Consider the following 10608-nt stretch of genomic DNA (forward strand, 5'->3'; position numbering starts at 1 on the left):
ACTGTTCAACTGAGAAATTGCACAGTATATTATGACAATTTATGGCATTTTAATAAAACCACAAAATTGCTGTAATACACTTTAGCTAAACATTTTATTTGCATTAGAGTCTAAACAAAACATGCCTCGCTAAATATTTAAATGCATGACAAAAGCCAGTCGGTTCAATTCCATCTAATCCCATTCAGAGCATAACAGATATAACAAAAACAAGAATGTTCAGCTGTTATAAAGCGGAGTGGTGTGAGAAATCATTCAAAATTTAATTCAACTCTATGCAAATGAAGTTCAAAGACACGTTTCCCGTGTAAATTCTCCGGCGACGTCGCCAGTAAGCACGCGCTGGGGCCCAGTGGAAGTATTTAAGTCACGGGACAGCAAATGCTCGCGAAACCGTACCGCAACAGTGACGTTACATCATAGAGCGCGCAAAACACCCTAGCAGCGGGCTGCGATTGGCTGTAGAAGAAGCTGAACGCCACCCGATTGGCCGAGAAGTGAAGCGCTACTGTAAACGGCGATGGACAACAACAATATCTGAACCGAAATGAGATCATACACTGTAGTGACAACAACAACCGGACTGCACATTTAGACACGTTATTACTTGCGGCGAGAAGACAATCATTCCGTCTAAATGTCACGAAAAACGGGATCTGTTTTTCATAACATTTGGTCATCGATGTTTTCAGACGAGCGTGACTCAACCTTGGAGATACGAAACTTGCATGCGCATGCAGTTGCAGCTATTGTTGTTTGGGTGTGTCGCATGTCATGAGGCGATCAATATATGCGAAGAACTGGAGAAGCTACTTTTAATTGTACTGAAGATTAGACGGAATAGCATATAGTGCCACGGTTAGAGTTTTGGAGAGACGGACGCATTTCAATCTATTGTCCTGGAATTCGTCCAGATCCACAGGTATGTATTCTAGTGAAAACTAGCCGAGTGTCCTTGCTTAACTCTAATGTAAATCTTATAAATGAGATCATCTTGATTTACTTGGTTGTGTGTTATTCGACATAAAAATCATTAGATTACGTTCATTTGATGGATAGTTAATTGGCTTCCACATCTTACATGTCCAATATGACGTTGAACGTCTTCTCAATCTTTTACTAGCTCTCACAATGGATAACACAGTGCATCGCCAAAAAGATGATTTGGGAAAGACAATCAAAAACTCTGGACAACATCAGGATCAGAGCTTGCCAAACAGTGCTCCACACGGTAAGATGCAAACCAATCAACCAGGAAATAAGTGAAGAAACATGACAAAGATTGACCTACATAGTGTTTTAGTTTTTGTACGTCATTTGTCTCTTGTGCTTGTACAGGGCGTGTGCGCCTTTATTCTGAGTCTCAGGTGTATACGGTCAGCCGGTGGCAGGACGTGGAGCCACAGGACGGAGCATCAGCAGAGGAGAATGGAGGAGCTGGAGATGGAACCCCCTTCAGAGGTCGTTCTCAATCCGCACCTGCTGTCCTGTGGAAAGCTAAGAAGTACGGACGACAACTGAGAAGAATGAGCGATGAGTTTGACACATGGCTCGACAAAGGGGTGAGTGAGCTATTATTACGGTACACTGCATTACGTAAAAAACAACAGTATAGTTTAAGTTTGCATGGAGGTGTGATAAAGTGTCTGTGACTCTAAATATGCAAGATGTATAGTAAGCATGGAATTATTTTACGTTTGAGGTTGTGAAGATGCTTTGTTGTTTCTAGGAGGTCAAAAGAGTGAGCAGCCACGGCAGAGGAGCTCAGAAACAGACCTACCGAGGATGGTTTTCATTCCTCTGGAGCCCCAAAGAGGAGGAGAGCAGAGAATGACCAAGTCTTCTACCACCTTAGAGCTGTGCTTCAAAGTGAAGTAACTATGCCAGGTGAAGGCTGGTCTGATCACCGTCATGGCCTTTTTGTTATCCGTGTGTAAAATAATTTAAAAAAGTAATCTGAGGGATAAGTGCTGTCACTTTTTACCACTGCAATAATGCATCTTTGATAATAAGAATTGCCAGTGTTACTGAAATTTGACAATCTCAAAAGGGACAATCTCTCTTCGAATCAATTCATTGGACAATCTTTCTATACTGATTTTAAATGAAACCTCTATTTAAAAGCTATTTATTGATATGTATTATTTAAATTAATATTTGGCAAAGAAATGTGTTCTATGATGAATTTTATAAATTGTATAGATATATAGATGGGAAGAGCATTTTTGCTTTACTAAAGGCTAGAACGGTGGCTTGCTAAATGTAAATATAATTCAAGAACTGTGACACTGGATAAAGTTGTGAAAGTACTGTTAAGTGATGGTAACAACAATACGGGTATTGTTTTTTTTTTCGTTAATATATGCTACATCTCAGGTTTATTTGATTTTGATGCCAAACCATTTTGGTAAACAACCAGTAAGAATGCATAAAATCAAATCTGACGCAAGTTTTTCATGCTACGGAGTAACTGAAATCAATTAAGTTTTTAAGTTTTGTAAAGCCTCTTTCCTGTAAATATTTCTTGATTTTAAAGATGTTGGTAGTTCTTGTCACATTTACATTTCTTGAACTATCTGAATGGCCTTTTGTGTAAATACATTCAGACATGTTGGTAAGCAATGAAGTGCAGTATGACAAAACAAATGCTGTTTTCAGAAGCCTTATACTTGATGTTTCCATTCCTTTTTGAAGCTCCTTGTACAAATTCATTCTTAACAGTTTACACCATTACTGAGCCGCCTGAACAGTTTTTAAACTGATCACTTTTGTATCTTTTTCTATCATTTCTGGTCTAATAAATGATTTTCTGCCTGAAGGTAGTTAACTATTGTTTAAACACTCAACATTAACAAGCATTTATTAATTATCATCTTTATTCAAGTGCTGAATACAGACATTTTTCATATACTGAACTCAAGCATCAATTAACATTAATATCTGGAGTACATTATATTTTCAAACCTAAACTATAATGCTAGAGTCTCTTTTACAAAACCTTGTTCCGCAATTCATTGCATTCAATGTCATCATATCACTCTCGCTTAACTTAAAATTAAAAACCTCTGCATTTTCCTTTACTCTGTGTGGCTGTGAAGAACGAGGCAGAGCTGAAATGCCTTGCTGTACAGCCCACCTCAGCAGAATCTGGGCAGGGGTCCGACCCCAGCTCTTTGCTATAGCAACTACATCCGGTTCGCTCAAGAGAGCTCCTTTACCAAGAGAGGAGTAGGCCTGGAAGTGAATCCCTTTCTCTGTACATAAATCCCTCAGTTCCCTCTGGATCAGCTTTGGTTGACACTCCATTTGAAAGACTGCCGGGGGCACATGGCACGTCATGAGCAGCTCCCTGATGTGCTTTGCAGTGTAGTTAGATACTCCTATTGCCTTGAATTTCCCGCTTTTGTAGAACTCCTCTAGGGTTCCCCAGCTCTGTGCCCGAAACCCTGCATGACCAGAATCCCCTGGTTCAAGACCCTCTATTCCAGGCCAGTGGACTAGATAGAGGTCAATGTATTCACAGCCTAGTTGCTCCAGACTCCTCAGGCAACCTTCCTTTGCCCTGGGTCCGTGGTCTGAAGGGGAAAGCTTGCTAATGATGAACACATCTTTACGGCTAAGGCCATGCTTGGGCAACAGCTCTTTGAGGATTTGCCCTAGTTGTGCCTCATTTCCATACACAGCCGCTGTGTCAAAGCTACGGTATCCTGCTAGAAGAGCAGAGTCCACACACTGGTATAACAGATCATAGCTTTGTAACTTATAAGTGCCCAAACCCAATAGGGGCATCTGCACTCCTGACATCAACGTGACTGACGGTATTTCATAAGGCATCGTTTTATTATTACCACCGTTTAACCCTGTAAAGCAGTGAAAACAGAGCGTTTTAATCATTTCAAACACTTTCTTTGTAAAGTGTCATTTTCTGTCAAACTGGCCCATGACAAATTAAAAGAAGAGATGCTTGCTAACATTTTAAGCGCAATGAAATGTTCAAACTAATCAAATATTATGCTATACTTACGTTCAGCTTACTGAAGCAGTGTGAAGACTCTTGCTGCGTTGCGCAACGCGCCAAAACCATACTGTAAAAACGAGCCTTCGGATGACGGTCTGCGCATGCGCTGAGGCGACATTCACTACGTCAAATCATATTTTGTCATATGCTTTTTTTTTGCATACTATGGACACAATTCAATAGGCACTTACTGCATGTACAACATCTACCTAGCCTAATCTTATAAAATATCGATATAAATATTGTTTTCATACTACAACCTATTACAATTACCAATAAAAGTATCGTTTAATGTAACGCTAAAGATCGGATATGCTGTCGATTAATCTACTTCCTCACAAAGGGAGTTTAACATAGTGAATGGTCTCTTCCATTGTCACCAATTAAAAAAATGAAGCTTGGAGACTAACTAAACCCATGTACGGCATAATCTCTTTAGGTCATTTTTGTTGTGAACGGGGGTGGGCAACATGGCATTAGATATATCATCACTGTTATGACATTACAGGTTAACAAAACCACACGAGAAAACAGACTTAAAAACCACGATGTTGACTTTATTTACCAAACTATTTGAGAATCACATATTTAAAAATGAGCATCAACAAGGAAAATGCCAAACTAAAGTTTTTACATTACACACTTTCGTCTTATAGTGGAAATCTGACATGAACAGGATTTGACAGACAGTACAAGTTGAAAATAAAGCTATAGATCAGACATTTCATTGTGATTTAGACGTTGTGTGATACACATCTAAACTGGATGAGGAAGGGATCATACTGCAGTTAATGATCAACAAAGCAAAAATATGGATATGGCTTAAAATTGTATCTATGGGGTTATAGTTCTTTGTTCCAGCTGTCACATGACACCCTACTCATAAAACTGCAGATAACAGTGAGGGCTTTTTGTTAAGTCATTCTCAGTAAACCGTGACATTTGCAAGCAAAAAAGGTAACATATTTAAAAATAGTATTGCATTTCATGAAGGAAATAAACTTCCCACCAAAGGGACAAATCTAAGAACTGTAGCTGGCAAAATGTTTTAGTGTCACAGGGTTAATAATGGATCTAATATTTTTGCAGATAACTTTATGCCACGCCATGTTTTTCTACAGTCAGTACTGTGTTTTTAAACAAGATGTAGGAACAAACTCAGAAAATGCTAAAAGTTTATCACTTAAATATTCATGAAATGTATTCACACACAGGGGCAAGCAAATAGCCTGATACTGCAAAACAAATGTTAAAACAACATTTATTTGACAAGTTACACATCAAATTATCTTCAGTTTAGTGTCCTGGAGTAGTAAATCATACATAAAATTAACTATACGTTTTCTGAATGCACAGTTGGTTAGATCCCTCTTTTTATGCATTCAATACTGAACATTTAATTCTGACGATCCTTAGGGACTCACGTTTTTAAACTATATAAATTATTCAAGATAATAAAAACGGGTAAAGAATTATGGGGAACCAGAATGTTTTTGATCAGTTGTGACATCCGAGTTCTTGATCAGTCGAAACACAGCTTCAAATCTTTTATAACTATTCTTAAGTTGACAATACAGATGACTACACAGCATGAACTTGTGTGAATGTGGCTTTACTGAGGAACTGTTGGGGAAAGTAAAAACATATTAGGGAATGCGGAAAAAGCCAGCACAATTACAATATACAACTTTTCAAAACATTTTCATCAATATCGGCCACTGAAACCAAAACAAAAATCAATCAGGCTCTATACAAGTTGATGAATACATACAACATGCAATGTCACAAGGAGAACAAAAGACCAAATAATCCACCTTGAAGTATTACTTACCTTCACTTTCAACTCACCTATTCTGAGGAGCCACACAAGGGCGTGGCTGTGCTGCTACAGTCATTGGTTTCTACATTGATTTATCTGGGCCAGGGGTCACAACAGGAAGACAATGATTCGAATTTAAGTTTTAAATTAATGCCTTTGGCATTTCGTATGATGTGGAAAAAGTGCGACAAGTTTTTATCCGAATCTATTTGGAAATTTACTTTATACTTGACTTCAATGACCAAGTCACAGAACATTTGCATTCCACGAATGATAAACGTGAGCGAGTGAGACAGGTAGTAAGAGACTCAATTAAAAACTAGTGACATGAAAAACGTTGCATCTAAGTCAGTCGACATTTTATTCAGGCGGCTAGATGGTGAACAGCGATTGGTAAAACAGGTTTTTATATTTAATCAAAACAAGCATATATATTTCGAATCATTTTCAAACAATCGCAATGGTGTTCGGATGGACAAGATGGTAAAGGTAGCGGTTTCGGGTCAACAGTCGAGAAACAGGCTTAAAGACTTTTTTAACATACGTACATTTTAACAGAGTTGTACGCTTACAATGATGTCGTATGCACAGCAGTAGTACAAGTAGAACAGGTAACAATGTTAAGTATTCAGTAATACTTTCAATCACAAACACGTCCATTGTTATGTAAAGCCAAAGTAATTCTATCATGTTTAAAACTTTCTCAAGAGTCTGCGGAGTCGAAAATCAGCTATTTTCTAAAACAGCGCAATATCGAAATACAGTGTACAAATTGCACTAATGAATCAGCTTTGTTTTTAATGTGTTAGACGGTCAGCATGTGGTTGGTCATTTGTTTTCCCGAGCTTCCTTTGACCGGTGGTGCTTTATCCGACGATGCGGCGGCGAATCCGAAAGTTGGGCGACTTGTAGATGTGATAGGTTGATCAGTCAGTTAGCACATTGCTCCACCCACAACCACCTCTACCCAGTTCCTCTCTGTTCCTTCCCACTCTCATCGAACATTACTTTTAACAACATACCAAAGTAATTTGCCTACACCCAGGTAATCCAAGGAAAAAAATTCAACAAAATAAATTAACTTGATTTAAGAAAAAAAAATTAAGACCAAAAATTAACAAGCTAGTATGATGCAGGACTGAACAATATCTATACAATTTGCAACAGAGAGACATGATATTTAGATTTGCCTCTCCGACCCCAGGAAAAGATGGTGACTATAAAAAAGATAAAATATAAGAAAAATAAATGCAGGTAAACCTTTAAATGACTTCCTTTTTAGACTTTAGCTCTAAAGAAAAACTCACGATAACACAAATACTTTTTTTAACTCTACCACTCAGACAATTTTTTTGTATTTTACAACCAAATGACCTAAAAATGTTTAAAACAATAACAACTTAAGTCACCAAATAAACACGGGTCACTTAACAAAATATTTTAACTGATATGAATCGCAATTATAGTACATTTTACATGCTATAAAATCCAGGTATATTTAACTTTCCATTTGCTATTCCTTCATTGGCCAGAGGTAATTCTATTAATAAATGAGTACAGTATTAACTGTTTGACCCGTTGTCTAAAATAGCTACAACCACAGAGTACTACAAAATTCCTCCCTAACTCCCTGAAGGTACGCCCCTCTTAGATTACTTGTCCCATCAAAAATATAAAGGGACTAAGAAATTCCAGGACAAAGCATGCTTAGTAGCTACGGCTGAAGCCATTGCTGTACTTGTCCTCCAAATAATCATCCTTATCAAAGCCTGAACCAATTGAGTAGCGCTGATAGTGGGAGGAAGCAGTGGTGGAAGGGGGAGGGGGAACCGAGCTAGCGCCGTTGCGGGCAAAACCACGGGCGTAGCCGGCAGAAGAGGGTGGAGGGGGAGGCGGAGGCAGGAGAGAGCGACGACCACCAAGAGGACTGCGCTCACGGTAGTAGCGAGCGGCGAGAGGAGGCGTGAGTGGTCGCTGAGGGGGCGGAGGGCGTCTGTCATATGGATCCCGATCGTAAAAACGCGGGGAGACGGCAGCGTACGGGTCGTGGCGAGGGCCCCTCTCGTACATATCACGCTCGTAGTAAGCACGTGGTGGCGGAGGTGGGAGAGGAGGGGGTGGAATTCGGCCACGGGGTGGATAATAGTCACGGGGCGGCGGGCGTGGTGGGAGAAAGTGGGGATGGTGGTGTGGGTGAGGTGGATAGTGATGTGGAGGAGGAGGAAAGTAGTCCTCCCCTCTGCCATTTCTGGATGGGTTATTGCGAGACAGAGAAACAAAGATCTTTTGGCCCTCCACTTTGGAGTGGTTAAGGTCTGATATAGCCTGCAGAGCCTCACTTTCCCTCTGCATGTGAACGAATGCATAGTTCTTCACAATATCGCACTCCACCACCTTGCCGAACGGCTGGAAGAGCTCCTTGATTTTGGCTGCCGTGACACCTTCAGGAACATTGCCCACGTAGATCTTGGTGGCATTGCGCACCTTTGTAGTGGCATACTCTACAGTGATACGAGAGCCGTTCAGCTCGTGCTTGTGTAAAGCTGAGACAGCCTTCTGAGCAGCCTCTTCCTCATCCATATGTACAAATCCATAGTTCTTTAGAATGTCACAGTCGGACACTGGACCGTACTTTTCGAACAAAGCTCGGAGCTCTTCTTCGGTGGTCTCTGTAGCAACGTTGCCAACAAATATCTTCACCATTTTGGACAGGAAGAGCTGTCTTTTACTTGAGAAATCAGTCTTTGGTTGATTGCAGGTGAAAGGTTTCAAACTCGGCAGTTCCTAGGACAAAGAAAAACACAAATAAACATGCAAATCAACCAGAATTCAACAAAGAACTGAAATGGCAAGAATGTCACAGTAGTTATTACCTCAGCCTTTTTGGCCATAAATAAACATTTTTCACACATAATATACTTTAATTGTATTAGTTAACTCATGTTAGTTAATGTATAAACTTAAACTAAAGAACTCCAGACGTCTGCGTTGAATAGACGATTTTATCGAACGCAAACGCTGGCCCGAAGTTAACTTCCGGCCTGTGTTTGGTAATATTTTAAAAATGTATTTCAAATTTACATTAATATTTTATTGCATATTAATTATATTTAATTTAAAACTACTCGACAGTTATTGACCGCTGAAACGGTCTATACAATCACGCTGTTAAATCAAGGTTAAATCAAGGGATGCGTAAATAGACATGTGTACCAAAAGTTCACACATACTGGACAAAAACACAACTTTTTTACAGTGAGGACTTTCACATTTATCTTCATTTAACTAAGGAAAAAAATAATTACGCTGAATAATTGAAAATGAATGGAAGTAAATTAAATACACATGTATTTGACGTGAATGAAGATACCGGTTAATCCCGTCCGTTCAATGATAACGAATGGACGAATGTCGTCGTTTCACCTTCAAATAAACTGCGAATATAAACGTCGACAACTTCAAATACGCGTTGATATTTATTATGTGAACAATCGCAATTGAACGGCTTACGTAAACAGTCTGTAACGAGTGATACTACTGATCAGTAACGCGCAAAGCTATCGTGCTAATGCTACTATCATTAACCCCAAGGACTGAGGAAGGGGCTTAAATAACGGTAGTTTACACATTCGGTATTGTACGGTTCGGCTAAACCAGCAAACCTTACCAGTAACAAGAACCCGATTTAGTAAAATAAGTTCGTGTACCTAAATTACAAAATGTTAGGTTCACGTGAGGACGACGTTCATGAGACACATGCGTATTGAATGTATTGTCTAAATAACTAACGTTATAAATAAAACATCCATGTATTGGCGTTAGTAACGTCGCTGCACAAAATGAAAATTAAAAAGTATACGTGAGACATTTAAACGTTAAAACTCACCTTCAAACGCAACTACCGAAGACGCGGGCTATCTCGGCGATAATGGATGTTGACGGTGCAAAGTGCTTGGTTTGATGGGGGATGGTCAAATGCACGGAACCGTCACCGAGAGATGGCGCCTTCTAGCGACAGACCCCAGATCTGACATTACAGAGGTTGGATGGTTCATTCTTCTGATCGCTTCGTAATAATCCCTGCGGATTTACTGCATACCAACTAAAAGCGACATTTCAGAGGTGAAACACTGACCAAATTGACCACATCAGTTCTGTTACTGCGAATAGAGAAGTGGAAAGTCACGCCTTCTAGTTAAAGAGCCAATCCTCAAACGTAACAGGGCGTGTGCGCATGAGCAGTAGCAACCCGGAAGTTTCTTTTAGCGCAATTTTAGTTTAAAATGTTTTATTGCGAGCTATATCATACTTCCCCAGTCATGTGAATAGGACTTGAAAAACTAAATTAACTGCAGTTATATCCGTCGAGTGGGATGACTTTGGTCCCTTCCCAACCTGAAGATGCTTAGGCCTATGGAAAGTTGCGTCCAGTTTTTGGAATTATGGGAAATACAACTTTATTTTTAAAAACTAAATGTCAAATTTAAAATCTCAACAAATCTGTTTTTGTATCAATTCAGTAGTGATTTTTGTGTGAACATAAAGTGCTATAACAAATAGGCTGGCCTACACCGACCTAGTCATTGGGTTGAATTATTTTATAAACTAAGGATTATTGAAATTTAAAATAATCTTTAAAAAATAAAGACAGACGAAATCCATACGAACTGCAACATCTTCATGATACTTACACCTACATGCAAAACTACAAGTGCACCAATGACAGAAGCAGTTAAAGGCAAAGCAATTGAACAAATTTATAAATAGATTA

The 10608-nt window shown here is 39.3% G+C and overlaps 3 protein-coding genes across 3 annotated transcripts; 1 reads left to right on the top strand and 2 right to left on the bottom strand.

Moving 5' to 3' along the window:
- The first annotated feature begins 337 nt into the window (after positions 1–337).
- Positions 338–3063, top strand: bada (BCL2 associated agonist of cell death a). The gene is made up of 4 exons (XM_079487211.1): positions 338–922; positions 1124–1231; positions 1339–1562; positions 1730–3063. Exons 2-4 carry the CDS (start codon positions 1132–1134, stop codon positions 1832–1834), a joined length of 429 nt encoding a protein of 142 aa, XP_079343337.1. The 5' UTR covers positions 338–922; positions 1124–1131; the 3' UTR covers positions 1835–3063.
- Positions 2965–3834, bottom strand: LOC306911596 (putative oxidoreductase YtbE; the record flags this gene model as incomplete). Its single annotated transcript, XM_079487061.1, has 1 exon — positions 2965–3834. The coding sequence occupies one exon, from the start codon at positions 3832–3834 to the stop codon at positions 2965–2967; it is 870 nt and encodes a 289-aa protein (XP_079343187.1).
- A 727-nt stretch (positions 3835–4561) lies between these two features.
- Positions 4562–10055, bottom strand: LOC306911506 (uncharacterized protein). Its single transcript, XM_079486947.1, has 2 exons — positions 9724–10055; positions 4562–8621 (listed from the first exon to the last, which is right to left on the bottom strand). The coding sequence occupies exon 2, from the start codon at positions 8538–8540 to the stop codon at positions 7545–7547; it is 996 nt and encodes a 331-aa protein (XP_079343073.1). The 5' UTR covers positions 8541–8621; positions 9724–10055; the 3' UTR covers positions 4562–7544.
- Positions 10056–10608: the final 553 nt, after the last annotated feature.

This window comes from Barbatula barbatula, assembly GCF_947034865.1.
Source record: "Barbatula barbatula genome assembly, chromosome: 22".
NCBI lineage: Eukaryota > Metazoa > Chordata > Actinopteri > Cypriniformes > Nemacheilidae > Barbatula > Barbatula barbatula.